At 38.0% G+C, this 26707-nt stretch overlaps 1 protein-coding gene across 1 annotated transcript in view; it reads right to left on the bottom strand.

Annotated features, from left to right (window-relative positions):
- Positions 1-7733: 7733 nt before the first annotated feature.
- The window catches only part of LOC140235151 (C-Jun-amino-terminal kinase-interacting protein 4-like), a 104955-nt gene continuing 85981 nt past the window's right edge, over positions 7734-26707 (bottom strand). Inside the window, exons 17-27 of the mRNA XM_072315187.1 lie at positions 26510-26677; positions 23216-23422; positions 20806-21010; positions 18930-19010; positions 18225-18292; positions 17311-17459; positions 16143-16314; positions 15505-15618; positions 14487-14672; positions 10018-10158; positions 7734-9486 (exon numbers count right to left, since the gene is read on the bottom strand). Of these exons, the coding sequence (XP_072171288.1) occupies positions 9362-9486; positions 10018-10158; positions 14487-14672; positions 15505-15618; positions 16143-16314; positions 17311-17459; positions 18225-18292; positions 18930-19010; positions 20806-21010; positions 23216-23422; positions 26510-26677 (1616 nt within the window). The 3' untranslated portion in view covers positions 7734-9361. The remainder of the gene's footprint in view (positions 9487-10017; positions 10159-14486; positions 14673-15504; positions 15619-16142; positions 16315-17310; positions 17460-18224; positions 18293-18929; positions 19011-20805; positions 21011-23215; positions 23423-26509; positions 26678-26707) is intronic.

The following is a 26707-nucleotide window of genomic DNA, read 5'->3' as shown; positions in this document are numbered from 1 at the left end:
AAACAAGGAGGCACACTGTTTCAACTCCTCAGGAAGAGTGTTCCATGTATCCGGACCTTGATGTCTAATTGACTTTTGAGCAAGTAAAAGCTTCGGATTACTTAAATGAAAATCATGGCAACGACGAGTAGGGTATAAATGAATATGGTCATTGGTTACTAGGGTATTATGAAAAAATGGTAATAAATTTCGAGTGTGTTTATACATAAATATGGCAGTTAGGTATAGATGTATATCATGGGCTTTCAAAGTTTTTAGGCGATAAAATATGGGATCAGTGTGAGCAAAAAAATTTGAATGTGTGCATATACGAAGAGCCTTTTTCTGGAGAAGAAAAATTGTATTCAATTTTGTTTTGCTACTGTTGCCCCATACAATATTACAGTACATTACATATGGTAAAAATAAAGTATTGTATAACATAATTAAAGTTTGATCATTAATTAAATATTTTATTCTTCTTAAAACACCAGTTGCTTTAGATATTGCTGTTGTAATATTCTGAACATGAGTATTCCAAGATAGATTGCTATCTAGGGTCACTCCTAGGAACTTGGTTGAATGTTTCTCAGCAATATTTATATCATCGATAAAAATACTTTGAGGAAGGGTGGGTTGGGATTGCAACGTATGAAAGTGTATAAAACATGTCTTATCAATATTCAATGAAAGCTTATTACTTCTAAACCATTTCGAGATATTGCTTAATACCGTATTTAATGTATCAACCAGTGTTACAATGTCCCTGTGGGAATAAAAAACATTGGTGTCGTCTACAAATAAGATGAAATTTAAACGAGGAGAGGAGTTAATAATATCATTAATATAAATCAAAAAGAGTAGGGGCCCGAGGATAGACCCCTGAGGGACACCGCATAACACGTTAGAATATGTTGAGTGAGTGGATTTAAATGCAACATATTGTTTTCGATGACTTAAATAACTTCTGAACCACGACAGAGTAATCCCTCTCACACCGTAATTATGTAATTTTTCAAGTAAAATGTCATGATCAATAGTGTCAAACGCTTTACTAAGATCCATAAAAACTCCAATTATGTGCTCCTTTTTAGTAAGCGCATCAATAATATTATCAACAGATTTAATTATAGCATAATCGGTAGAAAATCCTTTCCTAAAACCAAACTGATTCGCATTTAATATTTCATTTTCAATCATGAACGAGTGGAGACGCTTGTAAACTACTTTTTCTAAAATTTTCGACATTGCAGGTAACAATGAAATGTTGCAGGTAACAATAAAATATTTTTATAATTGATTGATATTTCAATCATTATTGATATCATATTGATTGATATCATGTAATCATCGTCAGGGTCTATAATTGTCATTTACTACTATAGGCTAAACCACTGTGCATGCTACTACTATCTTCTGTTCATTAAAACTGTAATTAAGTGCTCTAAGAAAGGTGTATCGCAAATAACCTTCTATATCAATCAATCAATCCATCAATCCATCGATCGATCGATCAATCGATCAATCAATCAATCAACCAATCAATCAATCATTCATTCGGTCAGTCAATCAAAATATCAAGCAAGCAATTAATCAATCAATCAACCATTCATTCATTCAATCATGCAATCTATCTACTTTCTATCTATCTACTATCTATCTATCTATCTATCTATCTATCTATCTATCTATCTATCTATCTATCTATCTATCTATCTAGTCTATCTATGGATTGTCTATCTAGCTACCTATCTGCTTATACATAAACCTACCTATACTTATCTATCGTTTTTCTCTCTTATTTTGAACTGCAGCCGAAAGCTCGGGGCGAACGCTGCGCAAAGGCTAGAGAAGCGGTTATAAAGACATCAGGCTGGTTGCAGCTGTTGATTAGTGTGTGTCAAATTACCGGCTGCGAGAATGATACACGGACTAACATTCCTGGCAGTTCAGTGAAGATGGACGCCATGTCATGTTTATTGCCAGCAAAGCCATGCCGCATGGTCGGCACACACAAACACACACACACAAGACGATCTGTCAGCCAAAGGGTAGAGGGGTTAATGACAACGGAGGCGGCGTGAAAGAAGGGGTGGGGGGGGGGGGGGGGGAGGAGCTGTCGCACGAAGTTCATGGATACACACCCGCGGGGGTGGGGGGTCTCTCTGACTACCGGTAATGTGGTGAACTTAGCTGGTGCGGAACGAGCATGAAAGCTGTTCCATTACAACCGCTTCTGGTCAGAGGAACGTGGGGAGGGGGAGGATGGTAAACGAGATAGAGTATTTCATTCTCTTTAACAAGACATATTGTATTTTGATTAAATCACGCATATTCTCACTCATTCTCTGTAACAAGACAAATATCTTAGATTAAATCACACATATACATAAAACAGAAAGCACACAAATGCATTACAAGCACCCAGGAGGCACTAATATCACTGTAGCTACTAACACATTTTTTTTTTCCAGATTCAGGTATCAATAATGCAATATAATATGTGAAATCATAAGTGATTGAGTACTGCCACCATGCACTCACTTCATTCTGACAAAAGAAAAAAAGAAGAGCACAAAATTCTTCATTGCTTTGGTGAACATGGCACGACCCCCTCCATTAAAAAGGAGGAAATTATAACTTAGGCCTACATATTAATTATTAGCATAGATTCACTTCTGAACTATTCCATTGCAACAGCCTACGGTGCTCAACAGCATTTTCATCATCATCATCACCATCATCATCAGCAACTCGTCAATATCATCATCACTATCAACCTAATTATCTTCAGCACCATCATCATTTCACTGTCACTGTCATATCACATGCAAAATTTTCCTGGGTTACAAAAACTCACATATGAAGTCCTACTGGAACATGATTTCTTCCACAAAGAAAAAATTGTTCCTTTTTTTTTTCTGGCTGCGAGTCACATTTTAGAAGGATGCTCGGGTTAAGTGGTGTGACAGATGCAGGCTAATTGTAGCTGAAGGGGTATTGAGTCCTCATTTCCAAAACATCACATGCAGGGAGGTCTCTCTCAAAGAGATTGGCAGGCTGTAGCTTGAGTTATATTGATGACTCATCATGTACAAATGTTGTTACATTCATGTTGTTACATTCATGTAATTTGAAGTTTTGGATGTTTTTGTTTGTTTTTGCTTTCTTTCTTTTTTTTTTCTTTACACTTAATGGCTGAACTCGATGTGGTAAATTGATTAAACCATTCCCTGTTCATCCTGACATCTAAAGATCCAAACTCATACAAATTGAATGGTTAGATGTTTCATAGAAGTAGTATATAGACAAAGAAAGTTATTCAGGAATTTCTCATTTGTTCTGCTGAAATTATGATATCAGTTGGAATCATATTTGCAAATAATGACATTGAGTCAAAGCTTTCCGGTTTGGTTGTTAACATAAATGATATCAAAACCATGTTTTGGTCATCACTGCCATATTTCTGCAATCATTGGATATAAAGTCAATAATCTAGTATCTTTCATTTCAATTTTAAAGAATGAAAATACTGGTGTACATGTAAATGAAAGGATTTGTGTGCATTCAGATGAAGGGAAAGTGCCGAACCGAGGCAATAAAAATCTCAACCCTATTGGTTTGTATTTGCCACTGCAACACACATAAATGATTTCAATATGGAAACATGAAGGATTTAAAAATTCTGCAACTTTCTTCTTTCATGCCTGTTTTCAATGAAACTTCTTTCCACTCTTTGTTTGAATTTACTGGATTCACAATTATTATCATTTCATTGCCAACCTTCATGGTGTGGATCAATAATAAATCAGCACATTTACCCACTGGGAACTTCAGATTGAATTCCTCGGGAAATTACTGGGGACAGGATTGCAATAGATGGTTATCATACTTCTGTACATTATTCAGGGTATGGCAGGTTTCCATCTGTGCAAAACATCGGAAGGGGGGGGGGGGGCACAGAGAGTATGACCAATCACTTGCCTACTAAAAATGTAAAATTCTTTACATTTAGGTATAAACCAGTGACATTTATACCACTCATGCAACTTTAATGAACTCTTAATTTTTTAAACATTCAAAGCAAACAAGATATTGGAACTACATATTTCAATTTTGACTGCCGACACAAATAAAATGGGGGATTTGATTGAAGAATTTGACATAAATTTGTCATAAATGGGTTAACTTCTATTTACCTTTATAATAACATGTCAAATATTATTTTGTAGAAGACAAATTCATTTAGGCTTTGTCCAATTTCTATGTCTTTGCATCCTATTTGCAGTCTACTACAATATAACCAGTGGCGGATCCAGGGTGGACTGCAACCGGTGCACGCCCCCCCCCCTTTATTTTTTTGTTGACACAAAAGAAATAAAAAGAAAAAAAAATGGGGGGGGGGGAGGGGTGCGTGCACCCCCTTTAATTTTATAAACGCGCCCCCTCTTTACAGAATTCCTAGATCCGCCCCTGATATAACAAATATATATCCTACAATTTCATATTTCCTACCAGGCCAGAAATGAAAAAGGACACCATACAATAGCCCCCTTAGATGCCTCATTGGTTTGGAAATGGTAACTTACTAGATCCTTTTTAAGTTCACTAAACAAAGTGATTGATAACATTAAAACCAGTGTTCAAAACTTGGTACACATGTTTAAACTTAAATGTACAGGTCACCAAACAGAATAAACCAGCAAGACATTGGGAGGTCAGTTGAAGCAAAATTAAATTTTTATTTATCACAGCATGCTGCCATATTCTAAAACATGTAAATATAAACACGATCAAGACGTCAATACCAGTTAAAACCTTCCTGTGATCTGGGCATCATAAATATTGCATCTGTCCAGATAAAAGCTCTTGGCTGTATGGTCCTACCCGAAATAAATGTGGTTGTCACACCTCATATGAATCTACCAGTCATCTCTGCAGGCGGATTCACCGTAAATGCCCCTTTCAACGGTTGATGGATCCTGGGGTGCCAATATTTTGATATATTTCACACCAAATGCAAATGTTGCCCCCACAGCCCTGACAAGATCTGCAATGCTGACCACAGTAATGCACAACAGCGCAAACATGGATCTTCAAGAAGCGAGCCCAAATGAAATAGTGCCTGTTTGGTGAACATACCCACAAGGAAAGGTAAGCAAACTACAACATATAATCAGTCATCAATTTGATGATTTTCAATCAATTTTACAGGAAACTGACCTTTGGATAAATCAGTAGCGGTCAACGATGATTGTCTATCATTCCATTAACTGCCATGGAATATCATAAGAATATTGTATCTGTATGAAAAAAAAAAAAAAAATCCCAAAAGCAGAATATCTAAGACAGGTTTAAATTTGAATCAGTTATTTCGTTTCATTACTGAGTGAAAAAGAAAAAAGAAAACAAGAGACTACGTGAATTCATGAATTCATGAATTCTGCACACACCTGCTGTTTTAAAAACTTAGGCCAGCAAAGGTCAGACCATAAATCATGGGGCACTAAAGAAGTGGTGTGAATTGGGTTACAGAACTTGCAGATAAATCCACAGTGACCACAAAAATGGTGGGAGCCCTTTAATGTTTATATTGATGACTGGTAGACTTTCACAATAAAAAAAATTAAGCTCTTTTTGTTTGTTAGTTTGTTTAATGCCCTAACGACGACATTTCACATTTTAAACACTGTTCACATCCATTCAGCATGTGTGCTACTGTGTTAAAACATACTTTGGGTATTGCAATATCAAGTATGGAGTGCACATGCACCTTTGGAAAGCCAATACAGCAACACTTTTTGGCACTGACCACACAGAATGCCGATGCAGCTTTTGATGGAACTGCTCTGCAATGGATCTTCTCAGGGGCAGCAAACAGTCACACTTGTAAATCAAAACTTAATCTTTATTCATAAAGTCAATCTAGCAGGGCAACCAGTGATGTAAATAAGTAATGAACCTCGAGAGATCGAGAAGTCATGCACATGATGTGAGAACGTCAGACTACCTGCATAGGAACATGAAGAAAAGTATCCTGGAATAGTCTTAAGTCAGAAGGACTTGCCATTTACATACTGGAAAATTGCTTTCAGTGACAAATGTACACTGTAAATGTGCAAAACGAAACCATCATCTCATTTTTGTCGCATTGAAATTACACAAAGTTGTACTCCCACACTCCCCCCCCCCCCCCCCCCCCCCGCCATCCCCATAGCAACCTAGTATCCCAAGAGCAACCTTTCCTGTTAAACTCTCATGAAAGATCGCCTTTCCCATAGACCCTTGGTTTTCTACACCTGTGAGGACTGTATTTGTGACACTGTGTTACTTTCAACACACCTCTCTATGAGGCTCAAGGGGGTCAAATGTGTTTCACGCTTGGACTCTTCATTGTCCTTCCTACACGTTACAGCATTTCATGATAGCAAGAGATAGACAAATAGACAATAGCACAGTGAGTGGGGTGTGAGAGAATATCAATACAGACTGTTGACAGGAAAGTTTAAACTGGCATTGAGTGCCTACAACATTTATTTATCTTTTAATGTGTCAATGGCTTTGTGATCGAGGGAATGAACACATGCATATTTATCATCCATGTTGAAATGGTTGCAAGAGGCACAATTCATATTTAAAACTATTCTCTTTTTTTTCAATGTGATTTAAAAAGAAAAATTGGATTTATTTGAAATACAATATCAAAGCGCACACAGCATCATCTGGTGAACAACTTTAAGTCGTAAGACTGTGAGGCAAGCTACCCATATAGCACGTGTCTGTTTCATAATTTTCGTCACTTCCGTGAGAGTCTGATACAATCTTGCCATAGCAATTAGGTTTTGTCCTCATTCATACATGTGTGTGACGTAAGTAATGAAGAATGGAATTTACTGGGCTACAACTTGCACTTTTTGCTTGTGTTCTTTGAAATCCTATGCACTATTCTGTGAAAACTGTCCACAAGTGTAGTTTACTAAGATTTTCATCAGTGTTTATGATCACGTAAATGTGTGTGTGCATGTGTGTACATCCCTGCAGATAGCAATATTAGTTTCGACAGATAAGACCCATGTTAGTCAACAACAGGTGTTTTTTTTCTTTAACTTTCCCTCACCTTACATTTTCAGTAAATTCCCTTTTCCTACCCAAATCTACAACTATTTGTAACAAGTTACAACAAGTAAAGTGTTAGTTAGGCCGTGGCAATTGATGGCGCTGTATATATTTATGTACAATTAAATCTCCCTTGAAAAAGTTCTCTCTGCACAAGAACCACTTTCAATTCAACAGCATTACTCATTTGATGATAATTCAGGTTTGAATTATTCTAATCTAAATACATTCAAATTTCTCTGAACATCTTTGAAAAGAGATATTGTACAAATTATATTAGTTATGTACAAATTTTCAACTGTATATACACACTTTGTAAAGTATAGGTTTGTAGATAATACATAGCATATTATGTTGATAGCAAGATGATATAAGTGAATGTAAACTCAGATTGTTAACATTGGGGTCACGTTAGGTTGTAAAAAGTATGCAAGCTGGTATGTTGAAAAGCATAAAACATGTGGAATAAAGACATTAAGAGCATGGACAAGAACGTTACAATCAAAACATTTAAACAGACAGCATAAAAAGGTTGAAATGGCAGGAATCTAGAAAAATTAAGTTTCACATAAAATGTAAAAGCTTATGGGATGAGCTTAACCCGTTGAGGACGAGTCCTGAGTGTACTCGGGCAGATGTCTATGGGAAATGCATGTTGTAACAAACTCAGTCCGTCCTAAACGGGTTAATACAAGACCAGAGCTCCACGTTTCTAGGTCCTTTAACATCATGAGTCTTAATCCCAAGGGTAAACATAAAAAATTGACATTTGCAAATTTGACTGATATTGGATTTGCTAAAATACAAATGTAAGCAAACATCATTTTGTTTCTGGAATATCTGATTTTTAAGTACTTGCTTGTCTTTAAAAAATATATCTGAGAATTATTCGTAAAATGTTCTATGTGTAACGACAAGGCCTAACTTTAAATGATATAAAAACTAGGCATGAAAAGCAGAGAGAGAGAGAGAGAGAGAGGGAGAGAGATGGAACAAGATGGACATGTGATTCACCTTAGATTACATAAAAACTTTGCATTACTCACTGTTTAAATGTACTCTTGTTTACACACAAAAGAACAGGACACTAGACGCATTTCAGTTAGTAGCAGCAAACTTGCACATACACCCAGAATTTTATGACTTTTTTTTCTTCCCCGTCCCCAATTCTGACATTCCTGGGAATAATCCCTCCATCTGACATATCGATATCATAGACATGTAAAGTTTCTTTGCTTTAAAGGGCGAATGTGGTTTGCTGGAGGAGGTACACGCAGCATTTTAGTCGACATAGCGTCGGAGTGCCAACACAACAAAACCATTTTATCCTTAACTGTCATTTTTCCTTTTTTTACCTAGCTCCTTGTTTTTACAGAACTACACGTATACCATGCGCTCCTGTGAAGTTTGAATTTATTATTATTACTATTATTATATTCAATTAAATGCACAAATGTCAAAGCCTGCATCAGCAGACTAAGTTATTGAAATTATGCCGGACACAAATATTCATTTGTTGTTTTTTTGAAAAGTAAATTTCTTTCCTCAAATGTCGCGCGGGAGACAATGACAACCTGTGCTTATCCAAAACACTGATACAACTAGCAAATATTTTCGCTGGCAGACACGAGACCAAGAGAGCTGTCTCTGGTTGATAAGTGATCTTAAAATGATGATACGGCGAGTGCCCTCACCAACCTGGCAGGATTCATCAGCAAAAACATCATCCAACCGCTACGCCTCCCATTCGGTGTGTTTTGCACGTACATACCAGATTATTTACACTGGAACGGAATGATCTGCATATTACTGAATTTCATCATAGTTACACTTCACAAACGTGCAATTTTTTTTTTCTTAGCATCTTTATTTCTTTTTACAGACACCATACATAACAAAACACACAAGAAGCAGAGGGGTTTGTACATTGACACATTTGTCTGTCTGTCACACACAGGTACTCAAATGACTCCGTCTCAGATGGATGTAAATAGTGTTCCCCGTTTTTAAAAATTCTTTTGCGTTTTGTATATTACAGAAAATCGTACATACACTGACAAGCAAGCAAATTCTGCCAACAACTTTTTATCTTTGTGTTAGTTCTTGACCATCTCCAGGTGGGGAAAAAAGATGGTGATACAGAGAAGCACCATGCCGACTGTGTTCCTCTCGTTTCAAGAACAAGACCCCATGACGGCACAGGAAGCAACGTCCAGAGGATCGACCAGGCTGAGGAATCTCTCGGCGGTGTGAAGCCGGGGGAACGTTAGTCCACCTGGCCAGCAATCTGCCAGACGATGAGGTGACTCCGCTCGCTGCGTGCCGCCCTGGAGGAATTGGTCAGGACGTCGCCATAGCTACCGGATCCCTCCTCCTCATCCTCTCCATCTCCTGTACACAGATTAAAAAGAAGTAGAGATAAAAATTGAATAATGTTTTGTTTGTTGCTTTTTCTCCACAAGTAGCAGGGAGGTCCATAACTTAAAATTTGAGCATGTTGTAAAAAGTCTGAATGCAAGAATATTGTGGAAATTGTGTGCTGATGGAGCGCACAGCATACATCACTTCACAACTTATTTGAAACGTAAATATACATGTGGGTTGTGTGAATACAGTGACATTTATAGTAGAACACATTATTTACGTTTGCAAAGTCAGACAATCAGTTCACAAGTTTCAGTGCAGTCATTGCTGGATGGGAAGACTGCTGCAGTTTCTGATGTGTACAACAATATAGAGAAAATATATAGGGAATTGCAAAAAATTTCATTTTGTTAAAGTGCACATTCCCTCGACTTATAATTGACATATTTAACAGTGATATCATTCCCCATGCTTTCCGAAAGAGGCAAGTCAAGCACTCTTTTGTTGTGCTAGAAAATATGATTTACAGCTGTGGGAAAAAAAGATGAAGACACTCACCAAGTCTGAAGTCGATGTACCCCTCCCCGCCGCTCAGCACCAACATGTTCTTCGTTGCCAGGTTGTCTGGGGGTGGCTGTTCGTTGTTGGGTGGGGGTGGGGCAGACCCAACGCTGCCAGTTGCTACCCCACTCGGAGAACCTATCAATCAGGCAGCAAGCAAACCATATCAATGGACTCAATGTCATTTCATAACAGATTAAAACACAATCAAATTCATGTGAACCTTGCATGAGTTAGAATACTGTAAAACCAGAAATTTTCATGCGCATGAAACTCTCTTGAATGACAAGGAACCAATATTTGCGAAACCTTTTGTCTACACAATGCACTGAATGCCAGTGGCAATTTGCAAGAGTTTAATGTTGCAAAAAAAGGAAATCGGCTCCAATTTGTGTAAGTTTCATTCCGCAAATGTTTCTGGTCTAAGGGCGTGTTGACATTGAGCATGGTACAGGCAATGGTCAGGGTTTTTGCTATGGTGTGTCAAAAGGAACCATGTCTGGTTCTGTTAAAAAAGAATCAGTAATTCGGTACAAAACCACCTAAAATGTTATTCTTATGTCCAAATCCAGAGCAACAAAATCAATAGTAGAAGATTAATTTTGGAACAAAATTATTAGCAGGGAAATGATACTGTAATAGAACCAGATATGGTTCCTTTTGGCGCACCATAGCAAAAATCTGGCCTGTTGCCCGTATCGTACTCAGTGTAAATGGGCCTTTACAGTACTACTCAACTCGGATGGACTTTTTACTATCAAATGCATGGATAGCTCTACGTGAAGATTGTATATACAAAGTTCTGAGAGCAATTCAACCTAATATCAGTGACAGAGCAAGCTTCAAATCCTCGTATTCAGAAACTACTAGTATCATTCATTCTAAGAGACAATTTGTTTCCACTGATTTTGTTTTTGATAAGTACTATGTGAAACATTTGCTTATACATGATACATACAATCAAACTGCTGTACAGTTTACAACAACTTGATTACGAGGTCATGCTAGTTATATCATCACCAATCAGAATGTTGAATTAAGGATAATCATGACATATAATAAATTTGAGATATTCTTTCTTTATCTCTGTCTGAATTTCCAGGCATTTGCTACTAAGCTCTCCAAAAAACAGGCAGCCTCGATTTTGACCTTTGGCACATTTTCTAAAATATTGTCTAAATTTCCACAATGGCATTGTCACCAATAGTAAGATCATAATTTCAACCGTAAGTCTCTTCACGAGGTCTGGTTGATGACTGATCAATAGCTCAGACAGTTTCAATCAAAATCATTGTCTAATAATCTCTAATTCTTTCATGAAGCTGCCATCTACTATGTGGGCATAGGCTACTGGTGATGATAACAATATCTACTAGCTGAGAGCTTGCTAAACTAGAGAACATCACAAAAAAACATTTAAGTGTAATTTCACACCATGTTCTTACTGAAATGTAACAAACAGAGTAAATTTAAGGAAATGAAATGGTGAAAGTTTCCTCAAAACTGCACCTGAAAAGGCGAAGTTATAAAACTTTAGAATTTCACATTTTCTCACAAAATGATGATGTTGGCTCCCAACATGTGAATATTAGATGAGTCAATGCTGTCAAAACCTTGCAACACTACCACCAGTTTATGCCCTCCCCCTCAGAAAAAGTACAAAAAGCATGTTTTTGTGGATAATTTAGCACATCCAACCAAACCACCTTAAAATCATTGTTGCTAGGTCATGACAACACAACAAAAATTTGATGTGAAGGATACAGGATATTCTTATAGATTTGATTTCAAACTTGGATACTTTGGGACAATTTGTGGGCAAAACTCATACCTCATATCTTCACCCCTCTGCTTTATAATCTCTTGCTTTCAACATGACTCTTCTTATGAAACCATATGAAAGCACAAATTCCAAAACTTTCTAACTTTCTAACCAAATTTAATCAGACTTCTACCATTCCATATGTTTGAGTTTAATGTATCTATTTCTAGTCAAATTGAACATGAAGTTGCATTGCACTTAATGGAAAAAACATGATAATGAACACACAAGACAGAGAGAAATATTTGTGGTTAAAGCCCTAATCAAATTCAATGTAAAAATGGCCCACTTCTCCTTGAAGTGTGACGACATTTTTGTTTGTTTGTTTGTATGTTTGTCTATTTGTTTTGTTTCATTAAACTACTTAAAGGGTAATTCTGGATCAGTTAAAAGTTAGTCTCATAAGAAAGAGTAGAATGTTATAAGCACAACAGTGAAAATTTGATCAAAATCAAATAAAAATTAAGAAAGTTATGAAATTGTGAAGTTTTATTAATTTCACAATACACTTGTTGAAAAGTCAATAAAAATACGCAAATGAGTAAGTTGATGATGTCTTTGCCTCACAACTTGCAATGTAGTTAGTTTGTACACAAAATCTTGAAATTTCCATTCCTTTTTTAGTTCAAATACTATTATGCCCAGTCTGAGATCCCAATGAATTTGACTGATCCATGATTTTGAAATTAACCAGCCAAGAAGAGCATTGTGTTTTACAATCTCATAGGGAAAAAAATTATTTTCGTCATTTTTTGTACACGATCAATGGAAAATTGTGACAACATCATCAGCTCACTCATTTGCATATTCATATTAACTGTTTTGGGAACTGTTTTGCAAAATTTAGTGAAAATATGCAATTTCATAACTTCCCTAATTCTTAGAAATATTGATCAAATGTGCACTGTTGTGCTTTATGGAATTTTAGTCTTTCCTTTCAGAGTAACCAGTCCAGGGTTGTCATTTAAAGGGGCCCTGAAATCCAAATGCATGTTGATTTGTGTTGATTTATGATACCCTCAACATCACTTTTGCGGTGAAACGAATATCTAGAAACATTCTATACATTCTAATGATTTTTTTCTTCTATTTTTCTTCAGATTACTTGGGAACGCCCACAAAAAAAAAAAAAAAAATCCTTCCAAACCAATATTCCTCAGATGACCTCATCTGTCAATCATTACTAAAGTACAGAAATGTTTAACAAAAGATATTGGAATGCACCTTCCTCTTGACTCAGCATAACTTTCATGTTCCCTCCCCATGCCTTTTGTTAGTCACATTAATATGACAGAAACATGCAAGTTATACTGAGTCGAGGGGAAGGTGCATTCCAATGTCTTTTGTTAAACATTTCAGTACTTTAGCAATGATTGACAGATGAGGTCATCTGAGGAATATTGGTTTGGAAGGATTTTTTGTGGGCGTTCCCAAGTAATCTGAAGAAAAATAGAAGGAAAAATTGTTAAAAATATATGGAATGTTTCTAAATATTCGTTTCATTGCAAAAGTGATGTTGAGGGTATCATACATCAACACAAATCAACATGCATTTGGATTTCAGGGCCTCTTTATGCACAAATTATAATGGAAATTGCTATGGCAGCAGTCGATTAGCTCAAGTCAGTGGAAGTACACAGAGGGTAAAACATTCCGTATTTTTAGTTAATCATTTCTTCAAATGAATAATTATTGATATCAAAACCTGTTCCACCCAATACACAAGGTAATATAAACTGAAATTGTGATTATTACACAAAAAAGCATCCAAATATTAAATAGTATCAATAAAATAAGTATTAAATCTAGCATCACATTAATAGTTAAACATTATTATGCTATCATCTCCATGTGAATATCCAGATATCAAGTTCGTTTGCGTGTTCTGGTGAGTGTGCAGAACAGATATGTGGTCAGGGCAGGGTTAGGGGTGGGTAGCAAAACTCAATTCGCAAGCATGCAAATCTGCGTATTATAAAGTAAAGCAAACAAGGCACAATGATGTCGTACAGGTCCAATACCAAAGAACTTCTTAACTGGAGATATGGCTGCTCACTTGGCAATGAGAGTGTTCGTTTGTTTGTTTGTGTGTTTTTTTTTTTAAACAAATCAATTTGACTGATATCAATATTTTCTATGATGATGTGTATGTTCTATTGAATATAACTTCAAATCTGTACAGACAAGCCATTCTTGTAATAGGTGACAACAGCATTTACAGACTTAAAAGCACATTCTGTTGGATTTTTCAGTCACTGGGTGGTGCCTCTATGAGATACAGAAGACATATAAAAGATGCCCACTTCAACTTTAGGCAGGGGGAAAACATAGAGGGGGTGTATAATTATGGTCAGTGGACATTAAATATGCATAGGACATTTGGCAGGAATTTAACAATGTCTGTGCGGAGAGCAACAAAAACACAAGAAATTATACAGCCGGGAAAGAAGTCTTCAACTCAACAGAAATAGAGCAACAGAAACTGGAATGAAATTGGAAGCACAGAGGAATCACAAGCACCAAAAAAGAATATAGAGAAAAATCAAAACAAGGAGAGCAATGTAACGATAAATTGAAGTGCAAACGTAAAAAGTGTAGGAGAGGGTGTGTGGTTAATTCTCACCGTCCACGCAAACCAACTTACTGGGATTACCTGGGACAGACACAAAGAATTTGACAGCGTCGCGGTGGCCATGGAACGAGAGCTGGGCCTGGGTGATGCTGCAGTAGGGAATAATGCTGCCCGCCCTCACGCTGTCCGTCTTGTTGTCGGTGTAGACACGGATCACACCTCCTGGTCGAGTGCCCCCTGTAGAGGTCGGTTTCTTGCCTAAAAATGACCATGATGATACATGTTTTCGTATTACACATCTTCATCATATCATTGTCCTCTTTGTGGTTTAAAAACTTCTTGTAACGCTTGTAACTCGAATCAAACCTAAAGACATGGTGTACTACCTCAAGTCCATAGACAGTATATCAGCGAGGATGCCACTTTCTGGGGCATACAAGTCAAAATCGGATTCTGTAAATCCAGAAATTTTTGCATGCATTATAATTTTGCAAATTTTGCAAGAGCCTGAATTTGCAAAATTAAAATACACACTAATGTTCTTGTAAACAATACACAAATTGAATGCCAGTGGCAATTCGGGAAAATCTAATGCCACAAAAAGACTGTTGGCTCTAGTTCATGAAAATTTCATGCCGCAAATATTTCTGGTTTTACAGTAACCTCACATGTCTCCTGATTTCTTGTACACAAGTCTTCAAGGAATTTGCCCTTTTTTGACATGAAGTCAAAGAGAACTCTAGCATCCTTTGCATTAAATCATCTTGGTTGCATCACCATAATCAGTGCGATAACCACAACTGTATGTTTGTTTGCTTGTTTTTTGTGTTTGTATTGGAGGGGTGATAGTAATATCATCAATCAATAATGCCAATATTACAAACAAGAGTACTATCATTCATTTGTACAAACACTTGAAATGTAAAAGCTCAAGTAACCTTATTGTCAAATGCCCTATTTTCCTGAAACTTCGATCATTCTATTTATCTGACTCTACTCTGTATAAGTTGGAGAAAGATTGGAGCCACACAGTTACTCAAGGTATCAGGGAAGTTTTTGAAGGTTTCACCAGTGACCCTGGTATACTTACTCTCTGTGAGTGGTATTGAAATGATGACACCATTTCCCGTTCCAACCCACAATCTGTTGCATGCCATCATGACTGACGTGATGCGGACAAAGGAGAATCCAAGCTTCCCGGTCCCTGGTAGGTTGGCAGTGACATAATACAGACAATCTCACACCACTGATTCCAGTTATTGTATCATTTACGAATATTTCTACATCATCTCTTTATCATAACTTTTTTTGGGGTTTATACAAATACAATGATAGTCCTTCACAAGAAAGTTAGGTATCGAGAAGATCAATAGTGAGTTTTTACTGCAAAAAAGTTAAAACTGTGTTTGGTCATGGTTGACACAGATATCGCTTTTATAATGTGACACAATGGCATAGTTTCAGTCTCACTATTTTGTCGCTGTTTCAATACAAAATTGTGATAATTATCCTTGTGATGAAATAAAGAAATCCACTTCAGTCACTCTCAACAAACATTCAGACAGTCTTGTTGCTATGGCTTACACAGTTCCTGAATATTACAACACATTGTAATGTGAAAGATTCAACAGTAAATCCACATTCTATATTTGACTGGGAACACAAAACCTTTCACGAGCACCCTACATTTTTGTTTCTCTGCCACCAGAGGGCAGTGTTTAGACTCACCCAGCATCTTGCTGACGTATGGCTCTATGTCGACGTCCTGTAGGTGCTGGTGTGTGTGGGCATGGTAGAGGCGCAGGGTGCTGTCCAGTCGGATGGACACCCACACACCGTCACCCTGCCAGGCCAGCAGGCGCACTTGACTCTCCTTGCGTGGGTGGGCATCAAAGGATTTCTGGCAACAAAAATGAGTCACGCAATCAAATTTAGAGATTTTAAAGTGGAAATTCAAAGAAAATTACAACTTGGCACAAATTACATGCTGTGTTTATGCTAAAATCTTGGAAAGGACAAAATGTAAGACTTTTGCTCATCACACAACGGGAAATGCAACAAGAGCAAAAGAGAATATTTATACGGTGATTATGGTAATGAAAGCACTTGGGATGAATTCGGGAAAATCCAGCAAAGTTTTTACTGACATAATAAAAATGGACCAATCTAACAGCAGCAGACGATGTGTCACAGCTAAAACACAAATCATAAATGCATTCATTGCTACTGAAGAAGAGGTTAATTAACTTCGAATTAGGCTAATTGCAATATTCTTCAAAAGAAAAGGTGGCACAGAATAATACTGTACCATTACCCAGCTTAGAAACCACCAATGGAAAGGCACATTTAAAGTGAAAACCTAGTTCTGGTAAGGGTTTGAGAACCTGTCTTGCACCATTTCATACTTGCAATATATTGAAAGAGTCTACCAAGAAACTTACCTGGCTGACACGATTTGATGAGTTGTTTTAGAGTATTCTGAGATCATAAATAAAGGTTGGTATACCGACGTTATTCGGCACATTTCATAGGCATATGTGAACATTTTGGAGCAAAATTTGACAATTCAGCAGGCACATCAGAACTATGTTTTATCTTAAGTTTTTTAGAAGGCAAGGGCCATCCCATTTTCAAGTTTGAAAAGCCTGCGGATGTGAGTGAACAGCAAACCAACCGTTGTGGCCTAGCAGCTGAATGCATAACTCAAACAGTGGTAAGGCCAAGTGAATGCTGACAATGACTTTAAAAAATAATATATTAAAAAAACTGTCAAGCCATCAGATGTTACTATATTTTAGATGAGGAAACCACTTCTCATTTCCATGTTTGCTTTACCAAGAGATATTATCTAAGACTTTCACAGCTCGGAAATAATCTTGTCACAGGAGGAACTGACCTCTACTTTGAGGGTCTGCGGGTGGATGACGTGGATCTTGTTCCTGAGTCCGCACCAGACCCGGTCCAGGACCACCACCATGCAGCGGATTGAGTTCTGTGGTCGGCCCAGGTCCAGCACATGGTAGTTGTTCATGTCCCACTGGCCATCTTCAATAGTGAGACAAAATACGACAGATACTTGTTTTAATATCAGATAATGGCCGAATGTAATACATGATGTGACAGTGTTCTTCATATCAACACTTGGTAAACTTTGTAATCGGCAATAGCAGTGTGACAAAAGAGTTACACAAATTATTTCTATAGGAATCCAATCTGCCTATTAAAGTCAGAGCTTCTCAACCGGTAGGCCGCAATGTGGGCCAAAATAAATTTAAAAAGATTTGTATTTGATCTTACTAGGCTTCAATAAAACTGCAGGAGCCAAAATAGGAAGCATTAGAAAAAGTTGAGAAGCACTGGCCTAAATAATGTCTCAACAGGGTACAAGTAGCTTGTAGATTTCCCTTATTCTGTCCAAGAATTAACTTAATCCAAGGACTTGTCAGTTTTCTACTTCCCCACAACAGCTTTTCCTGCTTATGTTCAGGCAGATGATATATTGCAGATGTATCATTGAGACTACGCTAGCTAGCACCCTACTCATTAAAGGACAGATAGTAATCATGCTGTGCCTGGGTATAAGATGCTTCTGTATACTTTTGATACTTCCCCATCAAGGTAAAGCTGTAATATATCTATATACATACATGTATATAAGAGTTTATGGTACACAGAAAAAAGGGTAGGTAAGAGAGGGAGAGAGGTTGATTTCTTTTCCATGCTCTGGCAAAAACTTGTGAACATTATAAAGAATGAAAATAAGCTTAACAACAGGTTTGTACAGCAGTATGTACACACACACACACTCACCAGCAGATCGGTGGAAGACTGCGACTGTGCCATCGGCCAGGGCTGCTAGCACACGGCCCTTGATGTGTCTGCCGGGGTGGAGAGAAGTAGAAACAAATCAATCTTATCATCTGCATGAGGCAATCTTTAATCTTCGTCTTGAATGCAAGAGAAATCTTTTTCCCATCGAAAACAGATGCTAGGAAACACATATGTAATATAATCAATATTGTTCAGTAATATAACAGCACAGTTTTTCAGATTAATGCTCTGCTTTCATGAACTGGATGCTTCCAATATTGAATCTATGCACAATTGCCATGTGAGAGAGGCGATAAGCTGGCAGTCTTTACAACATGAAAGAAGATGTCATCTTAAAAGGGGAAGTCCACCCTGAAACAGGACATTCGCTCCTGCGACAATTGCTCTCACGCTAAGCCAATCATAAATTCTATCCACTAACATAACCCTTACCCTAATTCTATTCCTTGCATTAAACTAAACTTAAAACCCTATCACGACCCTAACCATTACCCTAAGTCCTTGGAGAAAATAACAATAAAGCAATTGCAGCAGGAGCAAATGTTGCGTCACCGAAAATTAGTCTGTGTGAATAGAAGCAAGGAAAGTGAAAGGAAGTGTTTGGAAGTGTTGTCTCCTCCTGAACAGCAATTGAAAATTGAAATGGATTAAAGTCCACTGCGAAAACAGGATCTCAACACTTACACGATGGCAAAGATGGCGTCCTTTAGCTTGATGGCATGAAGACACCTCCTCCACTGGGACACGGCTGAGTGGACGTAGAGACTTGGGTGAGATGAAAAGAGATATGAACCGTAAAGAATCAAGTCACGGCAGTTTCAACAATGGTCAAGCTCAGGGAACTACTTTCAGTTCACAAATCTGTTTTCCTACAGTAGTAGGTAACCATCAGCAAAGTGGCCTGAAAGTGTCTGAAACTACCTGCATTAGTCCATGAGTGCATACCTTACAATATTTACCTCCGCTAAGGAGGTTATGTTTCTGCTGACGTGCGTTTGTTTATCTGTGTGCAAAATAACTCAGTTGTGAACGGATTTGGATGAAATATGAAAGAAAAGTTCATAATGACACAAGGAACATATGACTAAATTTTGGTAGTGATCTGGGAATTTGTATGAATGTTTGAAGGATTTTGTAGCTTTTGGCAAAAAGCGTCAGTGAACTTCAGACTTTAAGCTCCCCGTATTTAAGGTTTGCACATGCGCACTTAAGTGTGCACTCTGCTCAAGGTGCCATGTGCAGCAGGAAGCTGATGAGGTAAACACAGGGCTTCTTGCTTTATTGTTAATTTGAGAAATTGGGCCATTTTCAGCATGCGTGTAACGATGGAAATGAGCTGCTTGGCAGAGGCATGCACTCAGTGAGTGCTTTTCTAGTTTCTTTTGTGTTTTTGTAAGGATGGACTATTCTGTGGTTTCTCCTTACAAGAGCTTAACACTTCATGGTGTTTGAAAAACGAAAATGACAGACTCAAAGAACACGCACTTGAGATGTCATTGTGTTTGGAAACATTTGGCGAGACAATTGCCTTTTAAAAGATTACTGCTAACAAGATGGTCAGGTTTGTCAGTTTGTTGCTATGTGTGCATCAAACTAGTATCCATTCATGTACCATAATTTCAACGTGATTATTTCACAGTTGATGAAAGTCTCACCAATGTGTAACAATAAAATCAAGCTTGAAATGTTGTGAATAGTAGCCTGGAAACTAGGAACAAAGACTTTCCGCTTCATTGGCAATGTATACATCATTAAAGGGATGGTATAGTTTTGGTTGAGATGGGGGATTCATTTTGCGAGAAAATTAGAAACCACTTAAGAAATATTTAAGAGCATATGATTCTGAGGGGAATTCAAAGTTTATTTGATAAAAATCAGTTTTGAAATGGCTGAGATATCTGAAAACAAAGTAAAACAATATGGCACTAATAAAAGGTGGGTCCCACCTTTTTAGGACCTCTTTGTTTTAGAATATTTCAGCCATTTCAAGACCTATTTTCATCAAATAAACTTTGAATTTCTTTTAGAATTGTATGCTCTTACATACTACATAAGAGGTTTCTCATCATATCACAAAAAAGTTGGAAATCTGAAGCCATACCTCAACCAAAACTATACCATCCCTTTAAAGGGACTGTACAGTACTGGTTGAGGTGGGGATTCATGTTTTGAACATTCCTAAGTGATATAATGAAAAGCCTCTTATGAAATATGAAAGAGCATGTAATTTTAAGAAGGATTCAACGTTTATTTGATGAAAATTGGTTTTCAAATGGCTGAGATATCCAAAAAAGTGCTGATAAAAGGCGACATGCCTAAACTTTATTAGGATCTCTTTGTTTCACCTTGTTTTTGGATATCTCAGCCATTTCAAAACTGATTTTCATTGAATAAACTTTTGATACCCCTCAGAACTGCATGCTCTTTGACATCTCATAGATCTATGGTTTCTGAATATCTCGCAAAACGTTAAAAGCTAAATCCTCACCTCGACCAGAACTGTACACACCCTTTAATACAAGCAAACAAAACATGGGGAGGGTCATTTACTCCAGCTTACTTTCCATTCTGGGCCCCCAGCCACATGGTGGGCTTGACGCTGGTCATCTTCTCCGCCACCTCATGCATGGCGTCGCTGACCGGCGGCGCGTCGGACAGGCCATCCTTGAGCAGGTCGCTGGATGTCCCGCGCCGCTGGCTGGCCACGATTGTCTCGGTGGGTATGGGTTCCGTGGTGGCACCCAGGGGATCTGTGGGGGAGCCCTCTGTTTGGTAAGTCATGGGGAGGGGAATGATGGGGGAGGGGAATTGATGTTTGATGGATATTACATTGGTACAGTGCGGAATAAAAAAATGTGCTTCATCATACAAGAAGACATAGGAGGTGGCCATGGAGGCGAGGCAAAAAGAGGGGGGAACCAAGGAATACATAATGATGGAATGTAACATAAGCATGAAAAAGAATAGAGAAATACAGGAAGAAATAAAGCAATACATAATAGAGAAGAAGATATACAGTACCAAAAAAAAGAGAAGAAGGGACAGACAAAGAAAGGGAAATAATAAGGAATAACTTCAACAAGCCCTTTACCACACAGAGAACTTGGTTTACAGTTATAATCACTTTTTTCACCATCATGACTGATATCAAGCAATAAACATTTGGTGAATACCAGTCAACATGTGGAAACACAGGTGCAATCCTGGGCCCCGTTTCATGAAAAGTTGATATGATAAGCAACTCTCACTGGAATGCCAATTGTCACATTAACGACAGGAATCCAGCTTCCTGATTGGCTGTTACAATGGGAAGTTGCCATTCCAGCAGGAGTTGCTATTCTAACATCTTTTATGAAATCGGGCCCTTTCTGGGGCCTCTTCTGTTCAGCTGTGATGAAATTTTGACACATCAAAAGAAAACTGTCGGTCCTGAGGACTTCAGTGACAAACCAGCATGCATGCCACCATTTGATTATAATCAGCATTCCATCTTAAAACAACAACAAAAGTGTTCATGCCCACTAGAGAGAAAACCATGGTGACGGGTGTTTGTAGCATTTTTACATCTGCACCCCATCTCTCCACTCATGCACCTGGCACAGGGGCAACTCATAAAGTTCACGTTAACTTTAGATGTTTTCACATCAGCCCGATAAAAATCCAAGCTCGAAATATATTCCGTGATTGCGAATTAGAGCGCTATTTCATTTCTTATTCACATCAGCCCGAAGAGGGGGTAGCCCGAATAGTTACAAATTTTGGAATAGCCAATTCGACAGCTGAGTATGTGCAAACAGCATCAGTAATGTGTGTGCCCTCTCAAAAATTCCTCATGATTTGTGTGCAGTTTGCCTCGATCGATCGGGTTACACACGCTAGGCATGATGGGATTCGTTGCGCTAATTTCTCGAGTTGTTTTCACATTATCAACTAGCGCACTACTATCCCGCTATTTCAGAAATTTCCCGAGTTGGAGTCGAGAAATTTTCTTGATCAGAGCGATACAATTAGCGCGCTAATTTGTGTTCACATTATCAAATAGCGCGCTATTTCGCTATCGGGAAAATTTCCCGAGTCAGAAAATAGCGCGCTATTTCGAAACATCGGGCTGATGTGAAAACGCCTAGTGTGCCCAAAAGCAATGATATGGCATAGCAATCCAGTTTGTTAACAGTAGTTTTACAATCAGGGGGTGAAAAGGAAAGAATGTACATCGCTTTCCACCCTCTGGAATTTCAAGACTTTTGACAATGCCGTATCAGCTTATAAGCTTTACCTGTATTGCCTGTACTTGAGCTCACTGGCTTCTTTTCAACATGTCGAGGAGGGAAAACCAGTAATATCCTCATATATCTGGACACATGTTTCCTTCTTTGTCACTGTAGGTAGGGAGCTACTAATCCCATAATTTTGAGACTTGAATAAATCTGTCTTCCAGTCTTTCAGTACCTTTCTACTTATCTAACTACATAAATATTTATTTGTTGCCTCCACAATTCATACCTCTCACCTTTCTCCCTATCTACTCAGCGACCTGTTTCTTTATTTCTTTCCTCTATCCAACTAAGCTCTATTAAAGCTATCTACCCATCTATACCGCCCTACCCATCGAATCCAGATATCAATTTTCTTTTCTCTCTCTCCTTTTCTATCTGCCTATGATATTTGATGTTTGTTTTATCATTCTCTGATGAGGGTTTAATTACATACAGGCCAAGCATTTTAGTGGATCCCTCCAGTTCCATGGCAATCATCAACTTGTACTGCAGTTTATGATTACATATTTGAACAAAAATTATGTATTTTGCTGGTTTGGTTTCATTCTAATCTTTTGCATATCAATTTATACACACACATATCATATATACAGTATATATACCTGTGAAAAACCACAATTTCTGTTGCTGACGGAAATGAAATAGACTTAAACAAAAATATCTTAGCACTTTTGAGACCAGATATCCTCCCACCTGAGTCGCTGCCCTCGTGTGAGTCTGTCTTCTGGAGAACATTTTCCTTGATGACCCCCTCCATGCCCACGGTGTCTGGGAGGGGGTCGGCCGCCGCCGCGTCCGCCAGAGCCTTCTCCGCGTCCGTCACTGACTCGATGTTGGTGCTGACGTTGGCCTCGCTCACCTCCGCCTTGAACGTGGCCTCACCGTCCTCTGTGCTACCTCCTTCAGGCGAGGAGATGGTTGTGAGGTAGGGGGTAGAGGAATACACCAGTTTGGGGTTCCAATTAGCACATGAGCAGAAAAAGGTCATTTGTACCAACAGGGCATATTGGCTTTTTAGCTTTACTGAGATAAGCATCTGTGATATAATGATTATTTAAGTGATCCTTATAATTGGTACTTGGCAGCAGATCCACCCGACAGTAAAGTGGCACTTGGCAACATCAACGGAAAGAGAATGTCAATACATGCAATGCAAAATTATGAAATGGATGCTGTCCCGAGTGGTAACGGACCATTCTGGTCACCTGGCCTATGCAAGTTGATCTTTAGTTGAACGTGTTTAATGAATTCCATAAATTGTTAAGTTGGGCAAGCACATGCATAATTTCGCTTAGTAAACAAGTGAAGTGGGTGCCTAACCAACTGAGAAAAAAGAAAGGTCATTTGTACCCATGTTCACATGAGTTAACTCCAAACTGGCTTATTTATTATCAGTCCCAGACAAAAAAAAAAAGCTTTTGGTTTGCTTCAGAATAGATGAAGGTGGGGGTAGGATATACATTTGTAGTCCAAGCAACACAAAATAACTAAACTTAGCAAACTATGATGACATTCATGAAGACTTGTTGCAGAGTCTGCCTTACAAATCAATGAGCGCAATGAGCCCATTATTATTGAAGCTAATTGATGGAACAGGAATACTTGCTAATTTTCTTTATTCCTTTCTTGCTTTCATTTGAAGCATACACAAAGTTCCTTCATGGTAGTGATATGTGCTGTACAAGCACTGTTCATTATCATTTAGAATTAGGTGCTATTTCATTTATGCATTATCAAAAAGAGGATTATTGCAAATATCGATGAAGATTAATTTTTAATATGCTTTTTGTTTTGTTCTTTGATTGACATGCTGGACTGACTAGATGTGCTGCAAATAAAGGGCCACTCATCAATCTCTGTTTCTGATTGACAAAATTCATAAGAAGTTACAATCAGGGCCCCGTTTTATCAAGATAAAGTTTAAGTCGATTGTGAAATCAATGTTAACTTTGATAGACTTAAAATCCGCAATAACTTTCAGTCGACTGTAAGTTTCTGTTTTATGAAGAGACTTAATAGTCGATTATAGTTATAGTGGATCACCATGACTTATTATTGATTTAGTCAATATAAAAAACACAGGACGAGGCTGGTTTCGGGTACTGTCTGCTTAAAAACAATACAATACATAGAGAGAAAAAAACAAATGTACATGATTGTTTGCCATGACCACGGAAGCGTAGTCTGCTCGTGCGCCGCAGTAGAGCTACAGCCGCTGAATTAGAAGTATGTTTGCAACAGAACCGCAAAATACGCCGTGTAGGTCGATAGATCTAGCACACCTCAAGCTCAACAAAAATCTGCCTACGCGCGTACCTTGAAGATCCAGCACATCATACGCAGGATAACTGAATACTACATAATCATTGACATGGATAATCTGACACAGAGGATTTCTGCGGTGGGACTGAAGGTGAAGGTCGTGTATGCATTGCTTTAAGTCTTGTGTGTTAGGATTATGGAAACTTGTGAGAGTGTGGTGACTAGCTTCTTTTTTTTTTTTTTTTTTTTACATCTACCAGCGTCTACGGCGCAGATCGGCTTTGTAAAGAATGGATCGGGAGTCTACATGTCGAAATTCTAGACCTGGTACCTGATAGTCTAACAGTGTACGCTAAGTACAAACGACCCACTGTAACGTTAGGCCTAACTGGTAAGATACTCAGGAGAAGATCTAGATGATAGATCTTAATGTCGTACTCGTACTATGGAATGAAACTCTTTACTTTTTGTATAGGCCTACTAAACTATCAATTAGTATCTATTGACGAACAAGCTTTACGTAGGCCTACACACGTCAGAAATCACTGTTTTCCTCGCACATTCTTTGGCAAGATATGCATTGCACACAGACGCAGTTCCAGCGCTCGGTTACTTGCCCTTTGCTGGCGATGGCTTGATGGGTGGGTGGGCCAAGGCGCCGGGCGCGCAGGATGGGATTGAGACTGCTGTAGATTCTAGGTGTTTGCATGCAGCAGCCGCGTAAGCAATGCATGCCAATCGTGAATTTCATGCAAGGAAAAGACCATAAATAGATGAAAGAAACGTAACTAAATGTTAGAGAAAGTGAGCAGTTAACAGACAAACATTTGTGACAAGACCCCAGCTAGACTAGGAAAGTGTGACAGTCATCTTTCTTCTGTAAATTGTCTTACAATTGAGTCTACCTAGACTGTCTATATTTATAATTGATTTTTTATCAACTATAAAGTTATCATGGATTTGGAGCAGTTGTGAAAACTTATAGTTGATTCAGGAGGAAGTTAAAGTTGATTTCAACTTTGGGTCTCCTGATAAAACAGACTTATAGTTGATTTGGAAGTTAATTGTTGATTTATGGACTTATAGTTGATTTGCGAGATTAATCATTGATTTTCTGGACTTAAAATTAATTTTATCTTTTGATAAAATGGGGCCCAGATGATTTACCATTGGTAGTAATCATTGAAATTTCAACATAATGACAGAAAACTGCCGGTCCTGAGGACTTCGTTTTAACAGGAGTTGTCTGTACTAACACTAATGGTATTGTTTACCATTGGGAGCAGTGATAAAAAAAAATGTTCGAGCTATCACAATTGATGCATATGTGTAGGTCAGTTGTATCACAAAACATCCTACCATATAAACATTTTTGCAATAAAGCCTAAAAGGAGATATCACTATTTTTCTCACTAAACCATACCTGTAAATGGTTCAGTCTAAAGACAATTTTATTCCAACTATTGTTTACATTTTTGTATATTCAACAATACACTACTTAACACTGATTATACAAATCAGCTTTTTACACTGGTTGTTTCTATCCCTAACTCACATTTTAAAAATGATTTTGAAGCACTAAAGCCTGGTTTTTGTTTCATCCGCAAATAGTAAAATAATACCTTTCAGTTAGAAGAAATAATGTATGTGCATGATAAAAAAAACCAGAGCAGATTAAAATCATCAGCTACAGCATAGCGTTGTGAGCCTGACATGACAACTAACCCCGTTCTGATGTGGGTGAGGTTCCACTGGGCGTGGCTGGTATGCTTGCTGTTACCAAGGTAACTGTTCCAAAGCCACTGTCGCTGCCTCCACTGGACACTGATGCAGTGTCGTCTGTTGTTTCTGATGGTAGGTTCTCATCTGTAGGATAATCCGATTCCATTGCACCTGAAGGAAAAAAAAAAAAAAAATAAATAC

The sequence above is a fragment of the Diadema setosum genome, chromosome 11 (genome assembly GCF_964275005.1).
Source record: "Diadema setosum chromosome 11, eeDiaSeto1, whole genome shotgun sequence".
Classification (NCBI taxonomy): domain Eukaryota; kingdom Metazoa; phylum Echinodermata; class Echinoidea; order Diadematoida; family Diadematidae; genus Diadema; species Diadema setosum.
The sequence above is the reverse complement of the archived record's forward strand: the minus strand, read 5'-3'. Positions and strand labels throughout refer to the sequence as shown.